This window comes from Nansenia antarctica (genome assembly GCF_963989245.1).
Source record: "Nansenia antarctica genome assembly, chromosome: 11".
In the NCBI taxonomy this organism is placed as follows: Eukaryota; Metazoa; Chordata; class Actinopteri; order Argentiniformes; family Microstomatidae; genus Nansenia; species Nansenia antarctica.
The window spans coordinates 31,102,239-31,129,820 of record NC_137681.1 but is presented as its reverse complement, the minus strand read 5'-3'; the positions used below and the strand labels follow the sequence as shown (position 1 = coordinate 31,129,820).

General features: G+C 45.5%; 1 protein-coding gene across 1 annotated transcript; it reads left to right on the top strand.

Moving 5' to 3' along the window:
* Nucleotides 1-548: 548 nt before the first annotated feature.
* LOC308168092 (uncharacterized protein) lies at nt 549-27,582 on the top strand (the record flags this gene model as incomplete). The annotated part of the gene is made up of 3 exons (XM_080542567.1): nt 549-1,370; nt 1,644-1,927; nt 27,498-27,582. The coding sequence occupies 3 exons, from the start codon at nt 549-551 to the stop codon at nt 27,580-27,582; spliced, it is 1,191 nt and encodes a 396-aa protein (XP_080398693.1).

Sequence of the window (27,582 nt, the reverse complement as noted above, 5' to 3'; positions counted from 1 at the left end):
GGGCGTGGAGCAACAACAGATGGAGTCCCCACGAGATGGTATGCTACGGGCTCGACACAATCGCTCGTGCAGACAAGGTCATCAGTCCAGAGCGACTCTGTAAGTTCTTCCCTGGGGTCGAGAAGAAAGAGCTGGTCCGACCTGAGGAAATCGAGCTCTTGATCAGCCACCGAGAGGGACGACTCGCTCCACGGTGGATAAGAAGGACGGGAGACTTAGTGCTGTGGGACGGGCCTCTGGGGAAGACCGTGGGAGGAACGCACCCAGACCTGTTTGAAAGTTGGGAAAGATCCGCACACAACTCCCAGACGCACTTTGCGCGTTCTCTGAGAACGGAGGCAGTAAGATTTGAGGAGACCCCCTGCAAGACGCCCAGCGCCAAAGAAGAGGATGGAGACCAGAAGCCGCAAGGTCATGAAAGGACCGGGAGAACAGCTGCAAGCAGCAAAGAGGTCCTCGAGTGGTGGAGCTGGGATAGCATCGGCGCCGCGTGCGAGCCAAAATGCGGAGGGTATCGCTGCGGAAATTGTCAACCAGGCGGGAAAGAGATGACTCTCGCAGAGGAAAAGGAAGTCGATAAGCACGTGAATATGTGCCGTGGGTGTCAAGTTCTCTCATGTATAGACTGTGGGAAAGACTTCTGGGGTAACGACTATAAGGAACATGTCAAATGCATCACCGAGGATCAGAAGTACGGGGGCAAAGGATATGAGGCCAAGTCAAATAAAGGCGATGTCAAACAGCAACAGTGGATTCAGAAAATTCAAGACGCCATCAATAAACCAGGAATCAGTGCCAAGTTGAAGGATGTGCTCAACCAAGTCAGTTCCTATGATAATGTTCCACGAAAGAAGGCAAAGTTCCAGAACTGGATGAGGAACAGCCTGAAAATCCACCAATCTAATCTGCATGACGAGGTTTGGGACATCTGTTCAGCAGCATCCAGCAGCGCAGAGGAGTCCAAGCAGCCAGCAGCTGACAGCAAGGCCGAGACTAACGGGAGCCAACAGCCACATCAGAACGGCGCCTCAGAGGAGCCGGCCCCTGGCAAGAAGAAACTTAACAAGCGGGAACACAAAGAGGCCAGGCAGATGAAGAGCGGGAAAAAAGTGAAAGGTCCGCAGAACGGTAGCACAGACGACCAGCAGGAAGAGGAGACCGGCACAGAGACACGGAAGGAGAAGAAAAGGAAGAGGAGCTCTGAGCAGGACGGAGAGCAGAATGAGAATGAGGCAGAAGATCAGGCAACCACCAAGAAGGGCAAGAAAAGTAAAAACAACAGTTCAGAGGATGACCCAATCAGAGAGGCCGCAGAGGACGAGGCGGGGGAAGCTGAGGAGGAAGCAAATGCAAAGGGGACATCCACACCGGTTGGGAGTTCCAGGGACCCCGAGCATGAGAGGGAGAGGCTCTGGGGCGCTGCTCTCATGGACCTGATTGAGCCAGAACGCTTCAGAGAAATAGGCAGGCTCATTCGGGTAGTTGGGTGGGTCCGGCGAGCTGTTAGGCAGTGGTTGGTTTGCAGGAGGGCTCCAGAAGACGCAAAGTGGGAGGCTACTCGCCCGAGGGAGACAAGAAGCGGAGTTAGCCTCGGCGTCCAGGAACTAAACGCAGCTTTCCGCGACCTGTGTCGGGCTGCACAGGATGGAACAGAATTTCCTAAAACGACTTGGGACAGACTGGAAGTTAAGAAGGTCGAAGGGCCGGGGCTGCTGGTGTGTTCCGGAAGAATCCAGGAGGCGAAGGAGGTGGGAATCCCACTTGTCCCCTACACTGCATGGATCAGCACTCTGTTGGCAAGGGAGGCCCATAAGGCGAACCACGAGGGGTTGGCTGGCACCCTATTGAAGATGCGCAAGAAGGCGTGGGTGATTCAGGACGAAGAAGGAGCGAAGGCCGCGATATCTTCCCAACGCTCGACCGAGACGTTAGGCGGTTGGTCGTGCTGCTTCCCGTGGAGGAGCAGTAAAATAACTTTATTAAAGAGAGGGAAAGTTGTGGTCCATTTAGGCATAAAGGACCAATGGACCAAGTGGGAGGTGTTTGGCTAATCCATGGGAGGGTATTTCATTTGGGGGTTATTTTAATTTGTTTGATTTGTGATTGGCTTAGATAGAAATGGGGGCGGGCTTAATGAGTGTGATCTGGGTGACAGGGGAAACGGGAGGTCAGTTGTACAGAGAGATGGGAGTTGGTAAGTTGAGCTCTGAATGATTGTGTAGTTTGTTAAATCTTTTCTGTTAGTTCGTTCACTGTTAATTACTTACATGTACTAATAGATCAATGTGTTTTGTCAGTTTTACAATCTGTTTAATAGAGGAAGAAGGAAATCAAATCGAATTGTGTCAAGTCTCATAATTTCACCCGTACTGCCGGAGCAAGCAGAAGATTCACCATTCAGCTAACTAGAGGGAGAGCTGAACAGTTAGGGTCAGGGTTAGTGTTAGGGTTAGGGTCAGGGTCAGGGTCAGGGTTAGTGTTAGGGTTAGGGTTAGGTTGGGAACACATATTTTCCTTTTCCTAATGAAGGAAAGGACATTGCACTAGTGTTAGTATTTTTCCCTTAGAAGTAAAAACCCCAAAATGTAACACACATAAAATACATCCAATACAAAACAACACAACAAAAAAAGACAAATAGATAAAGGGAGGGGTGCTTATTGTGGACAGTGGAGTCAGGATTCGAACCGCCAACCCTTTGGTGGTTGGGCGGCTGCTCTTTTTAAAAAATGTTTCTTTATTATAAAAATATTATTTTAAATACAATCATAGCTATACATATTCACACATGTTAATTGTATAGCCTTCATTGTATTATAATTCAAATTAAATAAATTAAAAAACAAATAAATAAAACAAAAAACACCCATACCATTTTGGTATGAGATAAATCCGTCTATTATTCAGTCAGTCCTTCATAACCAAAATAACCCTTTAATATAAATCAATAACAAATGAATGCAACAATAAAAACAAAACCACCTTCAAAAATCTAAATCAAACTCCAACCCTCCATCCACCCTCACCCTTATAAACCCACAATCCCTAATAAACAACTTCTTAAAATCTTTTTGCCCTGTCTTGTGCATCAGTCCCACATTCTTCCTGACCAATCCCTCAAAAACTTTCCACACCGTTATCCACTTTCCCTCAAATCTTGCTAAATTTCTCCTCAAATAAATTGCATTCCTCGCCTGTAATAATACATAATTTAAACACCATATATTCACTCCCCTCCTCTTTCCCTCCACCAAATACCACCAACCTCCTCCACTCCTGCATCCCCACCACCTCCACCCCCCCAGTGCTTTTTCACTAGTCCTTTCAACCTTTCTTCAAATCCCTTCATTTCTCTACATTCAAAAAGCATATGCATTAAGTTCTCATCCTGTATCCCACACACATCACACTCCCTCGAAACTGTTCTGTCTACCTGATGCAACACCACCTTAGTATAAACCCTGTTATGTCTGAGCATAAAATAAAAATGTGTACATTCTAAACTATTATATTTCTAAAATAAATTCCTCCATATATTCTTCACCTCCAATCCTGGGAACACCTGCCTCCACACCTTCTCTGCCGCAGGCTCCTTCACTCTACTCTCCAACAGTGCCCAGTAGCACTCCTTCACCTTAACAGCTGAGAAGTCCCGCACTGTTTCCCCTTTCCCTATTCTTAACCTAGGTAACTCTGTTTGCTCCTTCCCTCTTAACTCCCTATCTAACCTCCTCACCCACTCCCCAGGTATACTCTGCTTCATTTGATCATACATGCTCACTATTTCTCCCCTTCTCATCTCCTCATCTGTTTCCCTAACAACTTCAATGATTGCCTGCTCTGATAGGAACCCTGGCACTACCTCATACCTAAAACCCATTACTCTAATCAGTCCTGCCCTCCAAAAACTCCTAGATTCTAACATTTTCCCCTCTCTTCTTATTACAGGGTTCAATAAAACTGGAACATTTAGTATCTCCCCTCTCTTCTCACACTCATATCCTACCCAGTGATGCCGGTAACGCGATACTAAGTAACGTGTTACTCTAATCTGATTACTTTTCCCAGTAACGAGTATTCTATCGCGATACTATTTCCAAATCAGTAATCGGATTAAAGTTACTTATTCAAGTGACTGTGCGTTACTATTGCGTTACTACCTCATAACTTAGGCTAAATGCAGTATTTCTTTGTAATGTTCAATAGTAAACAAACATTTATTGCTTTTCTCGCGTCTTGGGGAGTGACGTCAGTGATCACGTTTTCAACACGAGGTGCAGCAGAATCGCTCACGTGTATCACCACGCTGATTGCACAGTGTAAACAGAAGCGTATAGCCTACACAATGGAGCGAGAACAGAGATATGCGTTAAATAGCTGGAAATATAGGGATTATTTTGAGTTTGTGTCAGCAAAGGATGACAAGAACATAAATGTTCGTTGTACACTCTGTGCTGGAAAGAAAATATTGTCCTGTGGTAAAACCACAACATCAAATTTAAAGAAACATTTGGAATCTCAGCACAGCACAGTCAAGCTCGCGGAGAAAGTCCCAGAGACCGCGGCCTCGACTTCTGCGGGAGGTCCCACACCGCTCAAGCAACAAAAGCTGGACTTCAGTAGGCCTACAAAATCACAACCTGTAAGTGTGGGAGAGTTGAATAAATTGGTCGGGCGGTATGTTGTAGAGGAAATGCTGCCCATAAACACAGTTGACTCGCCCTCTTTCCGTGCCATCATTAACAAGATCCCCACTACTACCAATGCCGAGCTACCTCACAGAACATCTTTTTCTTCGTACTTGGAGAAGGAGTATGCAGAGATGGAAAAACATCTGAAGGCTGCGCTGAACGAGGTCGACTATGTGTCAACTACAGCGGACATTTGGACAGCTAACAATAGGAGCTATATGGGAGTAACGCTCCACTGGATTAGTAGATCCACATTAGACCGCAACAAGGCTGCATTGGCGTGTAGGAGAATCCGCGGTAGACACACGTATAATGTTATTGGTGCAGAAATCGAAAACATTCACTCTTCATATGGACTAATCAACAAAGTAGTAGCAACAGTGACAGATAATGGATCTAACTTTGTCAAGGCATTTCAAGTCTATCAGCCTGCTGTCACAGAGTCCGATGATGAGACGGTGGAGGAGGCCACGGATGATGTCACTTTTTTAGATGTGTCAGAAATCCTATCAGCTGAGGATGATAGTGATGGCCAGCTGATTCTTCCCCCGCACCAAAGGTGTGCTTCACATACCCTCAACCTTATTTCTACAAGTGATGTGGAGAAGTACATCACTTCCAAACCAGAGAGCAAGGCTGTGTATAGGAGCAGCACAGCAAAATGCACAGCTCTCTGGACGAAAGCAAGCCGATCTACCGTTGCGTCAGAAACGGTGGAGGAGGTAAACAAAAGAAAGCTCCTGGTACCGACATCCACAAGGTGGAATTCCTTTTACGAAGCCATAAAGAGAATCGCAGAAATCCCCATGAATGAGCTGACTACTCTGTGCAACAAGCTGGGAGTGAAGTGCTTCAAAGACCAGGAGTACCAGTACCTGCATGAGTACTGTACCGTCATGAAGCCTCTAACTATAGCACTGGATATCCTACAAGGTGACTGCCCGTATGGGACTTTACTGCCCACACTTGAAGTCCTGATGCAGAAGACCCTTGCTGTGAAAGACACCCTATCCAAGATGACTGCAGGCCTTCCAGATGCCATAGTGCAGGTATGCTATGTTGTTCCATCTTAAAGATAAATAAATACATTTTCATTGCACTATTCATGAACATGGAGCAGAGTCACACCATACTGCAGTATGTAGGTTGTCAGTTGCACAAACTAATTGCATACATAATTAGTAAATAAAGGTATAAATAATAGACCTTATAGGCTACAACTAGATAATAATAAACATATCAAATTATATCTTTCAGGCTATCCAGACTCGTTTTGCCAGTGTGCTGGACAACAAAGATGCCCTTCTCGCAGCTGCTAGTTGTCCAAAATTCAAACTCCGATGGCTGAGAGATGAAGGTAGGAGGGAGCAAGTAAAGGAGCTTCTCACAGCAGAATGTCGCAAAACTGCTCCTGCAGCACAGAGCCCTGCCAGTGTACCCACCACGACTGCCAACCAAGGCGAGATGGACTTTTTTGCTTTTGAGGCGGAGCCAGAGGAGACCTACTCGGCAGAAAAGGAAGTCATGGACTACTTGAGGTCAGGGCATGAGCTTCAGATTCTGAATCAGTATCCAAACATTAAGAACATTTTCTTGAAGTATAACACTCCAACCCCATCTAGCGCTCCTGTAGAGCGGCTCTTTAGTCTGGGAGGTTTGGTGCTCACGCCTAGAAGGAACAGACTTTCTGACAAGAGGTTTGAGAAGCTTCTGTTAATGAGATACAACCACTGGTTTACTCGCCCCTTTCCACTGTTTCACTCATAGTGTGTTCATGGCCTCCATAGCGTGTTCATGGCCTCCATAGCGTGTTCATGGCCTCCATAGCGTGTTCATGGCCTCCATAGCGTGTTCATGGCCTCCTTCCAGTCTTGACAGCTGAGTTCACTCTTCATTGATAAACTCAGACTCACCCAGTTTAGGATTAGGATTATATTAGGATCATATCTGAATGGTCAGGGTAGGTTTTAGGTTTTGTGAAACCACTCCTTGCTAGTTACTGTGTTAAATAAAGATTATATTTATTTTATTGTTTAAAAGTATGTATTGTTTAAAAGTATTTATGTTGGGTGAGGCAAAGAAAGACTCTTTATTTTGTTGTTTTAAGTTATTGTTTAAAGTTTAATTATGTAATTTAAGTTACTGTTAAAATAAAGTGAGTTTTGGCAAAACCAGTTTTCATTTTTATGTTGCGGGGGGGGAGGGAGGTCGGGTGCCTAGGCAGCTGCCAATAGTAACTAAAAAAGTAACTAGTAATCTAACTTAGTTACTTTTAAAATCAAGTAATCAGTAAAGTAACTAGATTACTTTTTAAAGGAGTAATCAGTAATCAGTAATCAGAATACTTTTTCAAAGTAACTGTGGCAACACTGATCCTACCCCAGGCAAAAAACGACCCCAGGCTTTAAACACCTCTTTATAGAATTCCGGAACCCTATCATACATCCGTGCTTTAAAGCACATCAACAACCCATAATCCCCACACCCCCCACATCTATGTACCCATTCCCTAAAGTATCCTTTCCATCCATGTCCTTCCTCCCCATACAAAAACATTTTGACTGTTCTGACTCTCATTGCCCTCATCTTTACCTCCAGATCTACCAGCTTCAACCCCCCTTTATCATAATCTGCTACTATATATATTTAACATCATATTAAACATCATACGCTATTTTAACCCCCTTTCCTCTCCACAAAAAATCTGACACTAACATCCTGCTTTCTTTTAGAACCCACTCTGGTACATTCAATACACCTAATACATAAACATATTTTGACATTAACAGTGCATTAACAATTACAACTTTTCCCTTCAGTTTCATGTTCCTTTGCTTCCAATAATTCAATGCTGTTCTTATTTTATTCAAAACCCCTGTCCAAGTGTAATCAACAGACTCCCTGTCATCCTCTCCAAGATATATCCCCAACACTTGTATCATCCCCTTTACGATTTTCAAATAAAAAACACAATTGTCTGTATACACAACATTTCAGACTTGTCAACATTCACTTTTGCACCAGAAAGCCTTTCCATATATGTTTACACACCCCATTATTTTGTTCACACTATTTACATCCCTTACAGTACATGTCGTGTCATCTGCATGATAACTCCTCCCCCCAGCATATTTATTCCCTTAATTTCTTTCTCCTGCTTAATATAAGGTGCCAATGGCTCCACAGATATGCTATATAGTAATGCTGACAGTGGACACCCTTGTCTTATTGATCTACCCAAAGGGAAGGAGTCAGTCAATAATCCATCTATCTTTACTTTACTTCTAGCATTCTTATATAATAATCCAATCCAATCCCTCATAACAGTCCCAATCCCAAAAAGTTCCATTGTTTTCAATAAAAATACATGTTCCACCCTGTCAAAAGCCTTAAATCCAAAGATAACAATAAACCCCCTTCCTCCCTCATGTCCTTCACAACATCCCTTAATGTGCACATATTCTCTGCCACACCCCTCCCTGCCACATCCCTCCCTCCCATAGGCCTGGGTAGGTGCAATCATGTTTTTCATTACTTCATTCAATTTATTAGCTAATACTTTTGCTATAATTTTATAATCACAATTAGGTAATAATAATGCTCTATAATTCTGTCATTTGTTCCTGTCCCCTTTACCCTTATACAATAAAGTGAGCACCCCCAAGGCCATAGAGTCCGGAACCACCCTTTTATTCCCCATACATGTATACACACAATATAGGGGCCAGGATGTCAACAAATGCTTTATAAAGTTCAGCCGTCAACCCGTCCGAACCCGGACTCTTATTTAGATTTAACCCCATGATGGCTGTCTTAACCTCCCCCAAAATAATAAAGTCTGTTATTATTTCACCTTTATCATTCTCTAATTCCTTAATTTTCCCTTTCTCTTTCTGTCTCTTCTCTAAACCTAAAAAGAATGCTGTACTCCTTTCTCCCTCAACCACATACCTTGCTCTACTCCTTACTAAAGCACCTTCACACTTTCTCTTCTCTAACTCCCTCAAATCTTCCCTCACCCTCAAATACTCTGTTAAATCATGCCCTGGAATATTATCTACTCTCTCCTGTTCTATTGCTAACCTTTTCTGCAAATCCCTTTCCGCCCTCACTCTCTCTTTCCCTCTCCGTTTTGCAAATGCTATTGTTGTGGCCTCTAATTGATTATTAATAGATTTAGTATAACCTACAAAGCACAAAGAGCTTCGATCAATTGTCTTCAAAGAGCAGCCAGGAGCAAGCAGGAAGCAAAAGCCAGCCACCAACAATGGTGGGACTTCATATAGAACTATCCTTGGTCATGAGGTCACCATTCTTGGGAACCAATCATATTATACAAATCTGTGATTACATAAGTTATGGGCCCAATTGTTCACTGCGACACTGACCTTGGCTCACACCTTCAGGAAGGAAATGGGCCTTCCTTGAGTGCTGCTTTGCCCAACTCCCCTTTCTCAGTATAACATCATATAAAACCACTACACTATTATTACGGCTTTTAATTAATCCTTCATCCTCTCCCACCACACACACACATCACTCTCATACATCTGGTCTTCCATAGCCACACTCACACACTCTCTTACTATCACCCCAAAACGTTTATCTTTAAGCAAACTTGCATTAAAGCACCATGTCCCTCCTCTTCCCCCTACCTTCCCCGCACCTAGCCGGAAAGACTGAGCATCGTGGTCACTAAAAGCCATAAACCGATACTCAACCTTTCCAACCAGGTGCCTCACCTCCCTCTTCACTAAACACAAATCTATCCTTGATTGTCTCAAACCCCCCATCAACATTTGTCTCCTTGAAAAAACCTGCGCATCAGGGTGCCCCTCCCTCCATATAATTTTAATTAATTTAATTTTAATTTAATTTTTAATTTAATTTAATTAATTAATTAATTTTATTAATCCATATATCCATATAATTAATTAATCCATATATCCACCATTCCTCTTGTGCGCATCATTTCTAGCAATACTGGGCGTGACGGATCATTCCTAAATTTCACCCACCTTGTTACATCTAACCTATCCACCACCACATTATAATCCACAACCATTATACAATTCCAAACACATTTCTCTTTCAAAGATTTAAAAAAAAAAAGTTCTATATTTATCCACATTTGGTGCATATATACAATACAGTGCCTACTCAATCCCTTGATATTCAAAGCCCACTCCCACCACTCTTCCCTCATTGTCATTCATTATGTTCCTTACATTGTTCACCACCCCATTCTTTACCAACATAGCCACCCCACAAGCATACACAGTTCCATTACTTACATACACTTGTCCATTCCACCTCCTTCTTACATCTTCCATTATGTCCTCTGTCCAATGCGTCTCTTGGAGGCATATGATCTCCTCTTTGTATGCTACCAACACAAGCTCCATCTTCTTCCTATCTCTGAGTCCATTTGTGTTGACAGCAACAACCCTGACCATAGTCAAGATACAAAAAAGGAGCACATGCACCTCCATGTCATTTTCCTATAGCCACCTTGGTCTTCTTCCCTCGTGCTTTTGCACCCCTTCCCGATCTTGTCCTCACCCTCTGTACATCCGCATATAGTTCTTCATCAGAACCTTTTCTTTTTCCCACACCCTCTGTTGAAGGCCCTGCCTCATCCATTTCTCCATCTCTTACTGCATCATCGAAGCTGGCTCCAATCTCCTCTCTCTCTTTTACCCTCCACTTCCACCGAACCAGGCCCCTCCGCTCCTCCCTCCACTTCCGGCTCCAACTGCGTCTCTTCCACCACCTCAGCTTGTCCTCCTACCTCCGTCACGTCTTCATGGCTCCTTTCCCCACCTTCTCCTTGTGTCTCCACCTCTTCCTCCTCCACCACCTCCTCTTCCTCATCCCTCACCATCTCCTCTTCTTCGTCACCCTCCACCTCCACCTCCACCACCTCCTCCACCACCTCCTCCTCGTCCTCCTCCTCCTCCTCCTCCTCTGCCTGATCACGTCGTCTTTCAAGTACACCGGGAGATTCAAAAGTGAGACCACCATCTCATCCACTGCCAGTCCGTTCCCATTATTCTCACATCTTTAATCAGGAATCCGTCTGTGAGCTTGTCCTTCCCTCTCCTCGATGACAGGGTGATCTAATATTTCCGGTCTCCTTTCGGTCGACAGCCCTCCACATTTCTACACACCTCCTTTATTCCTGGTAACATTTCCATCACAGTAATATTACTTCCCCGCTCCAGTCCCACCTCCACCATCAGGCTCGCGTCGTACCGCTTATCCGTATTCCTTTCATCGTTGTCCATTTCGCTCGTTGTGTTTGTTGCCATGTCGTCCGTCCTAGAAGCCCCCGATCAGCATGAAGCTGTCGGGGTACTCAAAACTAAAACTCACTTAAACTTAAATTTTATAAAGTTCGATTGATTTGACAAAATCTCTTGAAAACGTTCTCAGACCAAACGCAAATCCGTTCACCTCTCGCTCATGCGCAAACGGCGACTCTACCTCCTGAGCCACCGCTGCCCTTGGGAGGGGCTGGGGAAAGGGATGGGGTAAGGGATAGAAGAATGTGATTAGGGTTAAAATGAGGGTTAGGTTTAGGAAAGGAGTTAGGGTTGAGTTAGGGTTAGGGTTAGGGCTTGGGTTTAGGGGTAGGGTTAGGCTTAGGAGAGGGGTTAGGTTAAGGTTAGGAGAGTGGTTGGGGTTAGGGTTAGGATTAGGGGTAGGGTTAGGGGTAGGGGTAGGGTTAGGGTTAGGACTAGGGTTAGGGGTAGGGTTAGGTTAGGGCTAGGGCTAGAGGTTAGGGTAGGGGTTAGGGTTAGGGCTAGGGTTAGGGCTAGGGTTAGGGTAAGGGTGGGTTAGTGTAAGGGTCCAACCTGGTCTCACACGGCAGCCGTCAGGATTCGACGTCTGTCGTTCGTCTCCAAACGTCGAATTCCGACGAGAAAACGAGCTCTGAAAGCGCAGGGGTGCGCCTGTTATGTGCGCCTGTCATGCTGCACGCCACATTTTGAGATACAAGCGCTTCAACGTTCATTCATTTGGAACTGCGAGAATGAGTAAAGTTAGCCCGATTGCACTTGCATTAATAAAGCGTTATATAAATATAATTAATTATTATTATTATTGCCTACAGCTAATTGTTACAAGGTGAGAGCTAAAATAACATACGTGTAACGTTAGCCGGCAATAGCTAGACTAGATATATATAGCTAGATATAGTCACTATATAGTCTAAATGCAACCTGGTCTCACACGGCAGACGTCAGGATTCGGATGTAATATTAAACTCCCATATTTATTCTTTAAACAAACAAATCTGGGGGAGTGGTCGGAGTTAACGAGATATTGTTCCAATCCATTACCTGGCCATTACCTGCCTGTGAAAAGTATGAAAAGTTTGCATTGCCTAGCGTGTAGGCCCGTGAGAAATTGAGAGCATATAAATCACTAGATGCCTACAACTACGCAATCTGTGGTCATGTGCAGTACATCAAATACCATGACATAGATTCTAAATAAGAACAATATTCCATTTGCTTACAGATTCCGGGGTGGCGTTATTTGCCGATGTCCGTGTGAGTCGTCCGCGAATACATGCGTCTTCCTCTTTGCTGGATTTGTCTGCTTGACTGCATCACGTTGTTTAATTATAAATAAGAACAATATTCCATTTGTTCATTTGCTTTAATGAAATGACAATAATTAAACAAGTCCTGAGCAGGGCGAACGCAGGTTAGTAGTCGCTCTATTGGTAGAGGGCTGCAAGGGAATTTTTCCTGGCTACATAGTATACAGGTTTTTTACTTTTGCCTGCTCGCGGCTCTGTCAGTATTGATTGATTGATTGACTGATTGACTGAACATTTTCATTGTGTGAAGCGCATTGAGTTGCATCTTGTAAGAAATGCGCTATACAACTAAAATTTGATTTGATTTGATTTGAGGTGTAAACATTAGAACAGTAGTCTATCTATTTCCCTTTCCGGTGCGTGCACCTAAACATAATATGACCATAGTGCAATATTCCCTAGATTCAGACTTTTATGTCTTGAAATCAGAAGTCCTCCCAAGCCAAAGACAAGATATGTTGTCTTACAATCCGTGCGTTTAATTGCAAACTAATTGCTCTCCTTTCCTCAACGCAACACCCCCCCCCCAGCATGAAGCTGTCGGGGTACTCAAAACTAAAACTCACTTAAACTTACATTTTATAAAGTTCGATTGATTTGACAAAATCTCTTGAAAACGTTCTCAGACCAAACAGAAATCCGTTCACCTCTCGCTCATGCGCAAACGGCGACTCTACCTCCTGAGCCACCGCTGCCCTTGGGAGGGGCTGGCGAAAGGGATGGGGTAAGGGATAGAAGTGTTATGCACACCTTAAAACTGGAAAAGCCAAATGTGGTGGAACCCCAGAGAAACAGAGACAGAGGCCAGGAGAATATACAATGATTTATTAAGGATGATATACACAAAGAAATAGGCCCTACACTAACTAGTGGAAAAACAAACATAAGGTGTGATGCAGGCGATAGTTATGGGGTGTGTAATTATACTATGTGTGTGTGCGTGTATGAGGTCAGGGGTGTTGTATTATGTGCTGCGATACTACCCTAGTGAGCAAAGTCCGAGATCCAGAGGGGGTAGTCAAGGGGAATGTCCAGGGGTCGGGCCAGGGAGAGTGATCCAGGAGAGAGTAGTCCAGAGGGGAGTCCAGGGGTCGAGCCAGGGAGGGAAATCCAGAAGAGAGTAGTCAGAGGGGGTCCAGGGGTCGAGCCAGGGAGAGAGATCCGGGAGAGAGTAGTCCAGAGGGGTGTCCAGATAGTTATGTTCAAGCGTTGGATCTCCGTCTGTAGCAGGGTTAAGTAGGCGGCTGTCCAGGTGGTGATTGGGACAGCTGGGCTGAAAGGTAATAGCCCACACCTGCTGCAAACAGAGCCAGAGATCCGGCCCACTCAATCCGGCCGGGAGGGGGCGCCAGAACGAGGCTCACGGGGGCGTGTCAGATTAGGAGGCACAACAAGAAGAATATGATTAGGGTTAAAATGAGGGTTAGGTTTAGGAAAGGAGTTAGAGTTGAGTTAGGGTTTGGGTTAGGGCTTGGGTTTAGGGGTAGTGTTAGGCTTAGGAGAGGGGTTAGGTTAAGGTTAGGAGAGTGGTTGGGGTTAGGGTTAGGATTAGGGGTAGGGTTAGGGGTAGGGGTAGGGTTAGGGTTAGGACTAGGGTTAGGGTAGGGGTTAGGGTTAGGGCTAGGGTTAGGGCTAGGGTTAGGGTAAGGGTGGGTTAGTGTTAGGGTTAGTGTTAGGGTCCAACCTGGTCTCACACGGCAGCCGTCAGGATTCGACGTCTGTCGTTCGTCTCCAAACGTCGAATTCCGACGAGAAAACGAGCTCTGAAAGCGCAGGGGTGCGCCTGTTATGTGCGCCTGTCGGGCTGCACGCCACATTTTGAGATACAAGCGCTTCAACGTTCATTCATTTGGAACTGCGAGAATGAGTAACGTTAGCCCGATTTCACTTGCATTAATAAAGCGTTATATAAATATAATTAATTATTATTATTATTGCCTACAGCTAATTGTTACAAGGTGAGAGCTAAAAGAACATACGTGTAACGTTAGCCAGCAATAGCTAGACTAGATATATATAGCTAGATATAGTCACTATATAGTCTAAATGCAACCTGGTCTCACACGGCAGACGTCAGGATTCGGATGTAATATTAAACTCCCATATTTATTCTTTAAACAAACAAATCTGGGGGAGTGATCGGAGTTAACGAGATATTGTTCCAATCCATTACCTGGCCATTACCTGCCTGTGAAAAGTATGAAAAGTTTGCATTGCCTAGCGTGTAGGCCCGTGAGAAATTGAGAGCATATAAATCACTAGATGCCTACAACTACGCAATCTGTGGTCATGTGCAGTACATCAAATACCATGACATAGATTCTAAATAAGAACAATATTCCATTTGCTTACAGATTCCGGGGTGGCGTTATTTGCCGATGTCCGTGTGAGTCGTCCGCGAATACATGCGTCTTCCTCTTTGCTGGATTTGTCTGCTTGACTGCATCACGTTGTTTAATTATAAATAAGAACAATATTCCATTTGTTCATTTGCTTAAATGAAATGACAATAATTAAACAAGTCCTGAGCAGGGCGAACGCAGGTGTAAACATTAGAACAGTAGTCTATCTATTTCCCTTTCCGGTCCTTTCCTCAACGCAACCCCCCCCCCCCCCCCCCCTGTGACCTCCACCAATCACAGGAATGCATTGGCACACAACACAGCTCACAGTAACAGTGCTAACATTGAATTTCGGAGCATTAATTGCAACATTAATGAACATATTATTACACGGTTGCTACAATACTTTACCTGATATAAAATGGGCGGCACATGCACAAGCATTTTTTTTTATCTTGTCCTCAGTCCAGTTGACGCCGCCTGTTGCTCTGAAATGGTCTGATCCTGATGGAATTCGGTAGAACTTGAGTCCGATAGTCGTGGAATATCGATTCTGACAACCGAACATGCAACAATCAGACATTTCTTTATGCTAGTAGCCGTTGTAAGCTATTTTAAGCGTACCTAACTCTATGGAGGGTGGATCGTGCCACATTTAAATGCAATACACACATCGGAATGCAATACACACATCGGAATGCAATACATGTGTAACACTAAATATGGCATATTTGTGCCAAAATAAAATCAATGTGTATTACATTTGAGCGCAGCGTATTACATTTGGTCATGAGTGTATTCCATTGAGCATGTGTATTACATTTGGTCACGAGTGTATTCCATTGAGCATGTGTATTACATTTGAGCGCAGCGTATTACATTTGGTCATGAGTGTATTCCATTCGAGTGTCGGTGGAAGAGTTTGAAGCAGCGGAGACAGGGTTGCCAGATGGGCTGTTTTTTTTGTGGATTTAGCTGTTTTTAGACTGGTTAGGCTCGAAATTGTCAATCCCATCTGGCAACCCTGAGGGGAGAGTCTACAGATAGTGTGTTTACAGATATCGCACTGCTGGAGATGCACTCCACACGTTCTTAAAAGAAATAAAGCTTTATTGTACTTAAAACAATATTTCTTATGTGTTTTTTGAGAGTTCTTTACATCAAATTATATACATCATGTCAGCTGTGTGCCAATCAATCAGGGGGGTGGCACCTGGGGTGGCCAATCAGATTTCAGGGGTGGCACGTGCTACCCCAGGCTACCCCCTGGACACACCCCTGGCTGCACTTGCATTAATTAGTTAGGCCACATCATTAGTTAGGCCACATCATTTTGAGATACAACCAACGGAGAACAGATTTTAATAGGCCACATTTTGAGATACAACCAACGGAGAACAGATTTTAATAGGCCACATTTTGAGATACAACCAACGGAGAACAGATTTTAATAACAACAGCAGAAACAATTGTCATCTTCACTGTTTTATTCGCTGTCAATAGGCCTATCAAACTAGGCTATTTTACAACCCGACGGCAGTGCGCTTCAACGTTCATTCATTTGGAACTGCGAGAATGAGTAACGTTAGCCCGATTGCACTTGCATTAATTATAGGCTACATTTTGAGACCGGTCGGATCTATTCATACAACAAGGGACACAGCACTTTCCCGTTTTCCCCATATTGTCAGGGTATTTGAGCCTCGGAAAAGCGCTATATAAATATAATTTATTTATCAAAGTGGGTGTGGCTTAGACAGTTAGGGGGAGTGGCTTGTATCAAAGTGGGTGGGGCCTGTCGGTGGGGCCGAGCCGAGTCGGAAAAGATCTGAACCGTGTCTGTGGCACCTACGGTTGCGACGCTAAAGTCCTTTAACCTTTAATGTCACACTAGACTAGGCCCAAAAGCCTGAATTTAAGTGCTGGGGTACGTTTGGGCCCAGGGAACGGGCTGCGAAAGAGTCACACTCACCAAACTTGACACACTCCTTCCCCTTCATGGGACATTGTACCATGTCAACTTTCACCCTCCTAGGCCATTCCCTAGAGGCCTTCATAGGTCTGTGCCCTTTGACTGAAAGGTGCTCCTGCTGGGGTACGTTTGGGCCCAGGGAACGGGCTGCGAAAGAGTCACATTCACCAAACTCTACACACTCCTTCCCCTTCATGGGACATTGTACCATGTCAACTTTCACCCTCCTAGGCCATTCCCTAGAGGCCTTCATAGGTCTGTGCCCTTTGACTGAAAGGTGCTCCTGCTGGGGTACGTTTGGGCCCAGGGAACAGCTGCGAAAGAGTCACATTCACCAAACTCTACACACTCCTTCCCCTTCATGGGACATTGTACCATGTCAACTTTCACCCTCCTAGGCCATTCCCTAGAGGCCCTGCACGCGACGAAGTGGAAAACTGTAGGGAGCTCTAGTGCTTGATTGGAAGTGCCGTAAAAAGACATCTTCTCACACGTACAGGCACACAACAAGTACACCATTTTCATGCCATTAGGCAACTTGCTTCCTAGCATAGCAGGTCCCTGCTAATATATAGCAGTCGCGTGCAGGGCCTCTAGGGAATGGCCTAGGAGGGTGAAAGTTGACATGGTACAATGTCCCATGAAGGGGAAGGAGTGTGTCAAGTTTGGTGAGTGTGACTCTTTCGCAGCCCGTTCCCTGGGCCCAAACGTACCCCAGCACTTAAATTCAGGCTTTTGGGCCTAGTCTAGTGTGACATTAAAGGTTAAAGGACTTTAGCGTCGCAACCGTAGGTGCCACAGACACGGTTCAGATCTTTTCCGACTCGGCTCGGCCCCACCGACAGGCCCCACCCACTTTGATACAAGCCACTCCCCCTAACTGTCTAAGCCACACCCACTTTGATAAATAAATTATATTTATATAGCGCTTTTCCGAGGCTCAAATACCCTGACAATATGGGGAAAACGGGAAAGTGCTGTGTCCCTTGTTGTATGAATAGATCCGACCGGTCTCAAAATGTAGCCTATAATTAATGCAAGTGCAATCGGGCTAACGTTACTCATTCTCGCAGTTCCAAATGAATGAACGTTGAAGCGCACTGCCGTCGGGTTGTAAAATAGCCTAGTTTGATAGGCCTATTGACAGCGAATAAAACAGTGAAGATGACAATTGTTTCTGCTGTTGTTATTAAAATCTGTTCTCCGTTGGTTGTATCTCAAAATGTGGCCTATTAAAATCTGTTCTCCGTTGGTTGTATCTCAAAATGTGGCCTATTAAAATCTGTTCTCCGTTGGTTGTATCTCAAAATGATGTGGCCTAACTAATGATGTGGCCTAACTAATTAATGCAAGTGCAGCCAGGGGCGTGTCCAGTGGGTGGCCTGGGGTAGCACGTGCCACCCCTGAAATCTGATTGGCCACCCCAGGTGCCACCCCCCTGATTGATTGGCACACAGCTGACATGATGTATATAATTTGATGTAAAGAACTCTCAAAAAACACATATACGAAATATTGTTTTAAGTACAATAAAGCTTTATTTCTTTTAAGAACGTGTGGAGTGCATCTCCAGCAGTGCGATATCTGTAAACATACTATCTGTAGACTCTCCGCTCAGGGCTGCCAGATGGGATTGACAATTTCGAGCCTAACCAGTCTAAAAACAGCTAAATCCACAAAAAAACAGCCCATCTGGCAACCCTGTCTCCGCTGCTTCAAACTCTTCCACCGACACTCGAATGGAATACACTCATGACCAAATGTAATACGCTGCGCTCAAATGTAATACACATGCTCAATGGAATACACTCGTGACCAAATGTAATACACATGCTCAATGGAATACACTCATGACCAAATGTAATACGCTGCGCTCAAATGTAATACACATTGATTTTATTTTGGCACAAATATGCCGTATTTTTGCATTGTATTTAGTGTTACACGTGTATTGCATTCCGATGTGTGTATTGCATTCCGATGTGTGTATTGCATTTAAATATGGCACGATCCACCCTCCATAGAGTTAGGTACGCTTAAAATAGCTTACAACGGCTACTAGCATAAAGAAATGTCTGATTGTTGCGTGTTCGGTTGTCAGAATCGATATTCCACGACTATCGGACTCAAGTTCTACCGAATTCCATCAGGATCAGACCATTTCAGAGCAACAGGCGGCGTCAACTGGATTGAGGACAAGATAAAAAAAAATGCTTGTGCATGTGCCGCCCATTTTATATCAGGTAAAGTATTGTAGCAACCGTGTAATAATATGTTCATTCTTATCCACCTAATTTTTCTGGTTTTCTGCTCGAAATGACATGCCCACAGTGAATATAGAATATCTCCACAATCACAAGGGCCTTCATAATGATATTGTTATCAAATGAAAGCTAACACCTGTGGGGTGGCTGTAGAAGTGTCAGAATCAAAATCTATGTTACTGTGTCAGAGCAAATAGAGCTAGAACATTATAAAACATCTCAAATTCAGTCTCCGCCTAAAAAAACAACAGCTTTTACAGTGAATATCACCTTGGAAACCTGATAACCAAGCCCAAATCATCTAGGAATCAGTACTCCAGGGTCTTATTAGTACTTGTGCCAAAGTTGATGCTAGTAATGTGAGCAAATGCAACTTTGTAACTGTTTTAGTACAGGTATGTTTAGGCGGACACCTATATGTTTAGGCCATTTGGAGATATTTTGGCACCATCTTTGACCTTTGACCTTTCTCATGTATCAGATTTTTTTTTTACATTTTTTTTTTTTTGGGGTTGGCCGACCAATGGTATGGAAATTTGGCGTTGAAACCGGACATGACACATTCTCCAGTTGGAGAAAACTGGATGTGACTTAGGCCGTGTTTACCGTCTTGGGAAAAAAATTGTGGCATCGTATAGCATGCAAAATTGTGAAAAAAATGTGATATCGATGAAGAGAATTGATCGAGGTAAACTCTTTATATCACTTCGGATGCCCACCGGGGTCCGTGGTTGCAATTAATGCTCAGAAATTCAATGTTAGCACTGTTACTGTGAGCTGTGTTGTGTGCCAATGCATTCCTGTGATTGGTGGAGGTCACGGGGGGGGGGGGGGGGGGGGGGCTGTTGCGTTGAGGAAAGGAGAGCAATTAGTTTGCAATTAAACGCATGGATTGTAAGACAACATATCTTGTCTTTGGCTTGGGAGGACTTCTGATTTCAAGACATAAAAGTCTGAATCTAGGGAATATTGCACTACGGTCATATTATGTTTAGGTGCACGCACCGGAAAGGGAAATAGATAGACTACTGTTCTAATGTTTACACCTGCGTTCGCCCTGCTCAGGACTTGTTTAATTATTGTCATTTCATTAAAGCAAATGAACAAATGGAATATTGTTCTGATTTATAATTAAACAACGTGATGCAGTCAAGCAGACAAATCCAGCAAAGAGGAAGACGCATGTATTCGCGGACGACTCACACGGACATCGGCAAATAACGCCACCCCGGAATCTGTAAGCAAATGGAATATTGTTCTTATTTAGAATCTATGTCATGGTATTTGATGTACTGCACATGACCACAGATTGCGTAGTTGTAGGCATCTAGTGATTTATATGCTCTCAATTTATCACGGGCCTACACGCTAGGCAATGCAAACTTTTCATACTTTTCACAGGCAGGTAATGGCCAGGTAATGGATTGGAACAATATCTCGTTAACTCCGACCACTCCCCCAGATTTGTTTGTTTAAAGAATAAATATGGGAGTTTAATATTACATCCGAATCCTGACGTCTGCCGTGTGAGACCAGGTTGCATTTAGACTATATAGTGACTATATCTAGCTATATATATCTAGTCTAGCTATTGCCGGCTAACGTTACACGTATGTTATTTTAGCTCTCACCTTGTAACAATTAGCTGTAGCCAATAATAATAATTAATTATATTTATATAACGCTTTATTAATGCAAGTACAATCGGGCTAACGTTACTCATTCTCGCAGTTCCAAATGAATGAACGTTGAAGCGCTTGTATCTCAAAATGTGGCGTGCAGCCCAACAGGCGCACATAACAGGCGCACCCCTGCGCTTTCAGAGCTCGTTTTCTCGTCGGAATTCGACGTTTGGAGACGAACGACAGACGTCGAATCCTGACGGCTGCCGTGTGAGACCAGGTTGTAGGGTCAGGGTTAGGGTCAGGATTAGGGTTAGGGTTAGTGTTAGGGTCAGAGTTAGGGTTAGGGTTAGGGTCAGGGTTAGGGTTAGGGTAAGGGTGGGTTAGTGTTAGGGTTAGGGTTAGTGTTAGGGTCAGGGTCAGGGTTAGGGTTAGGGTTAGGGCAAGGGTGGGTAAGTGTTAGGGTTAGTTAATATTAAGGAGGCCCCCTAGGAGGGAGGGCCAGTAAGGCTCTGGCGCCTGCTCCCTATGTTCCCCTGTCCAAGTGTTCCTAGTGGGCTTGAGGTGCGGACTGGGAAGGAAAGAGGGGGAGGCTGGGTTAGGGTTAGAGGTAGAGTTAGAAGTAGGGTTAGGCTTAGGAAAGGGCTTAGGGTTAGGCTTAGGAAAGGGCTTAGGGTTAGGGGTTAGTGTTGGGGTTCGGGTTAGGGCTAGGGCTAGGGTCAGGGCCAGGGTCAGGGTTGGGGTTAGGGGTTTGGGTTAGGGCTAGGGGGGTTAGGGTTAGGGCTAGGGTTAGAGGTAGGGTTAGGCTTAGGACAGGGGTTAGGGTTAAGGTTAGGAAAGGGATTAGGGTTAGGGTTAGGGGTTAGTGTTGGGGTTCGGGTTAGGGCTAGGGCTAGGGTCAGGGCCAGGGTCAGGGTTGGGGTTAGGGGTTTGGGTTAGGGCTAGGGGGGTTAGGGTTAGGGCTAGGGTTAGAGGTAGGGTTAGGCTTAGGACAGGGGTTAGGGTTAAGGTTAGGAAAGGGATTAGGGTTAGGGTTAGGGGTTAGTGTTGGGGTTAGGCTTAGGGCTAGGGTCAGGGTTGGGGTGGTTAGGGTTAGGGCTAGGGTGGTTAGGGTAAGGGTTAGGGTCAGGGTTGTGGTTAGGGTTAGGGCTAGGGTGGTTAGTGTTAGGGTTAGGGTCAGGGTTGGGGTTAGGGTTAGGGCTAGGGTGGTTAGGGTTAGGCTTAGGGCTAGGGTCAGGGTTGGGGTTAGGGGTAAGGGCTAGGGTGGTTAGGGTTAGGGTTAGGGCTAGGGTCAAGGCTTAGGGTTAGGGTTAGGGCTAGGGTGGTTAGGGTTAGGGCTAGGGTCAGGGTTGGGGTAAGGGTTAGGGCTAGGGTGGTTAGGGTTTGGGCTAGGATCAGGGTTGGGGTTAGGGCTAGGGGGGTTAGGGTTAGGGTCAGGGTTGGGGTTAGGGGTTAGGGTTAGGGCTAGGTTGGTTAGGGTTAGGGTTAGGGCTAGGGTAAGGGTTGGGGTTAGGGTTAGGGCTAGGGTGGTTAGGGTTAGGGCTAGGGTAAGGATTAGGTTTAGGGTTAGTGTTAGTGTTAGGGTCAGGGTTAGGGCTAGGGTGGTTAGGGTTAGGGTCAAGGTCAGGGTTAGGGTTAGGGTTAGGGTAAGGGTGGGTTAGTATTAGGGTTAGGGTTAGGGCTAGGGTCAGGGTTGGGGTTAGGGGTTAGGGTTAGGGCTAGGGGGGTTAGGGTTAGGGCTAGGGTTAGGGTTAGTGTTAGTGTTAGGGTCAGTGTTAGGGTTAGGGTTAGGGTAAGGGTGGGTTAGTGTTAGGGTTAGGGTTGGGGTTAGGGGTTAGGGTTAGGGTTAGTGTTAGGGTTAGGGTTAGTGTTAGGGTCAGGGTTAGTGTTTAGGGTCAGGGTTAGTGTTAGGGTTAGGGCTAGGGTCAGGGTTGGGGTTAGGGGTTAGGGTTAGGGCTAAGGGGGTTAGGGTTAGGGCTAGGGTTAGGGTTAGTGTTAGTGTTAGGGTCAGTGTTAGGGTAAGGGTTAGGGTAAGGGTGGGTTAGTGTTAGGGTTAGGGTTGGGGTTAGGCGTTAGGTTTAGTGTTTTTGAGCCTGATTCTCTGAAGTGTTCCAGACCATTTTAGTCTGATTCACCCCAGAAAAGGAGGGATTGCATTGGCCATTCCCTGTTATAACTCTGGTGTGTTTTGGGTAGTCCAACGAATTATAGCTAACCCTAACCTTTGGGGGTTAAGGTTAGGGTTAGGGTTAGGGTTAGGGTTAGGTTAAGGGTGGGGTTAAGTTTAGTCTTTTTGAGCCTGATTCTCTGCAGTGTTCCAGACCGTTTTCGTCTGGCTCACTCCAGAAAAGGAGGGGTTGCATTGGCCATTCCCTGTTACAACTCTGGTGTGTTCTTGGGTAGTCTAACTAATTATTAGGGTTAGGGTTTAGGGTTAAGGTTAAGTTTAGGGTTAGGTTTAGGGTTTAGGTTAGGTTTTGGGTTAGGGTTAAGGTTAGAGAGGGTTCAGGTTAGGGTTAGGGTTATGTTTAAGGTTAGGGTTAGGTTTAGGGTTAGGGTTAGGGTTAGGATTAGGGTTAGTGTTAGGGTTTAAGGTTTAGGGTTAAGGTTAGGTTAAGGTTAGGTTAGGGTATAGTTTAGTTTTAGGGAGAGAGGGAGAGAGAGAGAGAGAGGGCGGGGGGAAAAAAAGGAAAAAAGGAAAGGGGGAATTAGGAGGGGGGGGGCCGTTTTAGACCAATTGGTCCCCATTCGTGTTCCTTTCATTAAGCCCTAGTGGGTAATGAGTGGACAGTTTCGTAATCCATTGGCTCTCTTGCCATCTTCTTTGTCCGGTGGACCAGTTTTGATTGTGTTGTAAGCCTGTGACTTCCAGTGCTTCCCGGCCATGTAGTGTGAAGTGTTTCACTACCCAAGTGTTCTTCTCTTTGCTATTCCTAATGTTGTACTGGTGTTGTGTAATTCTAGTCTGAATGGAATTTCTGGTTTCACCTACGTATTGAATTCCACATGTTTTACAGGTGATTAGATAAACACAGTTTGTTGTTTTGCTTAGGATCTGTTGATCAATTGGGAACCATTGTTTCGTTCTCCTGTTTTTGATCATGATTCTTGGCTTAAAGTATTCCGGTCGTTTGGGCTTACTTCCTCCTGTTCCTTTAAGTTTGCTGTGTACCAGGTAGTCCTGTAGGTTTTTGTTCCTCCGATATGCTGAGATTATTTTGTAATTGTCCAGGGTGCCTTCCTCTCTTGTCTCAAAGTTGCGTTTAATTTTTGTATTAGCTATCTGGCTCAGTGTTGAGTAGTAGGTTATCAGAGGAACGGTTGGCCTGGTGTCCCTCTCTTTTCTGTCCAAGAAGGTTCTGCGTATTTGCCTTAAACAGGATCTGCTGTATCCCCTGTTTCTCAAAGAATGAAAGAGAGTTTTAGTTGCTATCTCAAATTCCTCCTCTTGTGTGCATATTCTGTGGAACCTTAGTAGTTGGGATTTAACAATTCCCTTGAATGTGTGTTTTGGGTGAAAGCTCTGCTTATGTAATAGTGCGTGTGTGTCTGTATCTTTAAAGAATACTTTAATGTCCAGTGTCTTCTGTGTTCTAAAATCTGTGCCCTTATAGGTTGTGGTGTCTAGAAAGTCTATTGTATCCTTATGTGTCGTGTATTTTACTGTGATGGAAGTGTGGTGTGTGTTGAGAATGTTTATAAAGTCTTGGAATTGTTCTAAGCTGTGTGTCCATGTACCCCAGATGTCGTCTAGGTATCTGACATAGTGCAGAGGTTTCAGCGGGCACTTTACCAATACTGTGTCCTCCCAATCTGCCATGTAGATGTTGGCATAGGCTGGTGCAAACTTCTTCCCCATGGCTGTTCCTTTTGTCTGTAGGTAATACCTGTTATTGAATTCAAAATCATTTTTGGTTAGATTAATGTGCAGTAACTCCAATATTTCTCTCTCTGGTCTACCTGCGTCGGGATATTTGTTAAAACATTTTCTAACTGCACAAAGTCCTGCTTCTGTTTCTATGTTGGTGTACAGACTGTCAACGTCAATGGTAAACAATAATGTGTTCTCAGGGATTATCATGGCTTTGATTTTTTCCACAAAATCGTAGGTGTCCTTGATGTAGCTATTGTGTTTTACTGAGAGCGGATTCAGAAAGTGGTCTATGTATTCCGCTGACCTCTGTGATTCGCTGTTGACGTCCGACACTATTGGGCGTCCTGCTGGTATCTCGTAAGGGACTGTCCAGGTATCGGGTGGTTTGTGTATTTTTGGTAATAGGTAAAATATTCTAGCCCTGGGCGTGTCCTCTCCAATAAGGTATCTGCTCTGTTTGGCGTTAATGTACTGCCTTTCCTCCAGTCTCTTGACTATTCCCTTGATTTCAACTGCTGTTTGTTGAAAAATAGGGTGGGTTAGTACCTGATAGTGTTCTCGATTACTAAGTTGTCTTTCTGCCTCAATAAGGTATTGATGTCTGTCCATTAATACTATTGAGCTTCCTTTATCTGCTGGTTTTATCACCAAGTCTTTGTTTTTGGTTAGTTGCCTGAGTGCCATCACCTGTTCTCCTGTCAAGTTGTTTTTTTCTTTGCTGTGTCTGGGGAGATTCCCCAGGATAGTCTGATCTTCCCTAATAATTATTTTTATTTCTGGTGCGACCTTTGCAAAAGGTGGTTCCCAGTGAGATTTTGGTGTGAATTTGGGGATTGGTTCATCCCTGTCCTCCCCGAAGTGGGCTGCCAGTTTCAATCTCCTATGGTAGCTTTGTATGTCCACATTAATCTTGTTGTTCTGTTGTCTATAGATGTCCAGGGTTGGAATAAAGGATAGACCTTTTTCCAAGAGGCTTAGTTGGGCTTCCGTTGGTTGGAATGTGTTTGATAGATTAATAGTGTTCGTATACCCCTCTATCCTGTTTGGTCTTGTGGGGTTAGCCTCCCCTGTCCTCCCATGTCTACTTCCCCCAGCCTCCCCGGTCCTCCCATGTCTACCTCCCCCAGCCTCCCCTGTCCTCCCATGTCTACCTCCACTGGCCTCCCCTGTCCTCCCATGTCTACCTCTCCCAGCCTCCCCTGTCTACCTCCCCCAGCCTCCCCTGTCCTCCCATGTCTACCTCCCCTAGCCTCCCTTGTCCTCCCATGTCTACCTCTCCCAGCCTCCCCTGTCTACCTCCCCCAGTCTCCCTGTCCTCCCATGTCTACCTCCCCCAGCCTCCCCTGTCCTCCCATGTCTACCTCCCCCAGCCTCCCCTGTCCTCCCATGTCTACCTCCCCCAGCTTCCCCTGTCCTCCCATGTCTACCTCCGCTGGTTCAGAACTTATCCACAGAACCAATGTTCTGGTCCTAGACAAGTTTGCATAAGGTCAAAGATAATGTGAAAGATCATAAATGTAATTTGGGTTCCAAATTAGTCCCGGGTGTTATCTGCATTCAGCAGGAGTCTCACTCATTGTCCCTCTGACGGAACTGTGTATCACTTTGTTAACTCTGGATAATGACTTGTTCACATGAAATGGCAGAGTGACTGGGAGGAGAGAGGAGGGTAGAGGAGGATAGACTGTTCTTGGCAGCAGAGCCTAGTTGTAGAAACATCCCCCATCCTAATCAACAACAACACATTTATTCAGAACTTTTTCAATTATTCAAATCTTAAATAATATGATAATCTCTAGCGAGTTGATACCGTAGAAATATTGGCCACCGGTGCCATTGTCTCTGGAAATTAGTTGTATTCAGTTCACAGCAGCATGTATATACACACAACTTTGTTTTCATCCCATTAACACAATTCTGTATGTAGGGTTATGTCAGGTGACACATGGACTGTGTTAAAGTATAGTCACAACTTTTCAGGAACTGGGTCTGGTCTGGGTCTGGCCTAGGTCTGGTCTGGTCTGGCCTGGGTCTGGTCTGGTCTGGTCTGGGTCAGGTCTGATCTGGTCTGGCCTGGCCTGGTCTGGGTCTGGTCTGGTCTGGTCTGATCTGGTCTGGTCTGGTCTGGGTCTGGTCTGGGTCTGGTCTGGTCTGATCTGGTCTGGTCTGGTCTGGTCTGGCCTGGTCTGGTCTGGTCTGGTCTGATCTGATCTGGTCTGGTCTGGTCTGGGTCTGGTCTGATCTGGTCTGGTCTGGGTCTGGTTTGGCCTAGGTCTGGTCTGGTCTGGGTCTGGGTCTGGCCTAGTCTGGGTCTGGTCTGGGTCTGGTCTGGTCTGGTCTGGTCTGGTCTGGTCTGGGTCTGGTCTGGTCTGGTCTGGTCTGGTCCAGTCTGGTCTAGCCTGGCCAGGTCTGGTCTGGTCTGGGTCAAGTCTGGTCTGGTCTGGCCTGGCCTGATCTGGGTCTGGTATGGTCTGGTCTGGCCTGGTCTGGGTCTGGTCTGGGTTTGGACTGGGTCTGGTCTGGGTCTGGTCTGGGTCTTGGTCTGGTCTGGGTCTGGTCTGGTCTGGTCTGGTCTGGTCTGGTCTGGTCTGGTCTGGTCTGGTCTGGTCTGGGTCTGGTCTGGGTCTGGGTCTGATCTGGTCTGGTCTGGGTCTGGTCTGGTCTGGGTCTGGGTCTGGTCTGGGTCTGGTCTAGTCTGGTCTGGGTCTGGTCTGGTCTGGTCTGGGTCTGGGTCTGGTCTGGGTCTGGTCTGGCCTGGTCTGGTCTGGGTCTGGTCTGGGTCTGGGTCTGATCTGGTCTGGTCTGGGTCTGGTCTGGTCTGGGTCTGGGTCTGGTCTGGTCTGGGTCTGGTCTGGTCTGGTCTGGGTCTGGTCTGGTCTGGTCTGGTCTGGGTCTGGGTCTGGTCTGGGTCTGGTCTGGGTCTGGTCTGGGTCTAGATTTGTCCACTGGAGAAACCTGTATCTGTTGCTTAAGTGTGTATGTGTGTGTGTGTGTGTGTGTGTGTGTGTGTGTGTGTGTGTGTGTGTGTGTGTGTGTGTGTGTGTGTGTGAAGCCCCCAAGAACGACAAGCCCCTTCAGGGTGTATTCCCGCAATGAGACCTACCCATACCTTGGCCACAGGTTTAACATCGCTGGCGAGTGGGGGGAGCAGGTCGAGGAGCTCACTACAGAGTTTCTCCATCATCTCCACCTGATTGACTTGTGA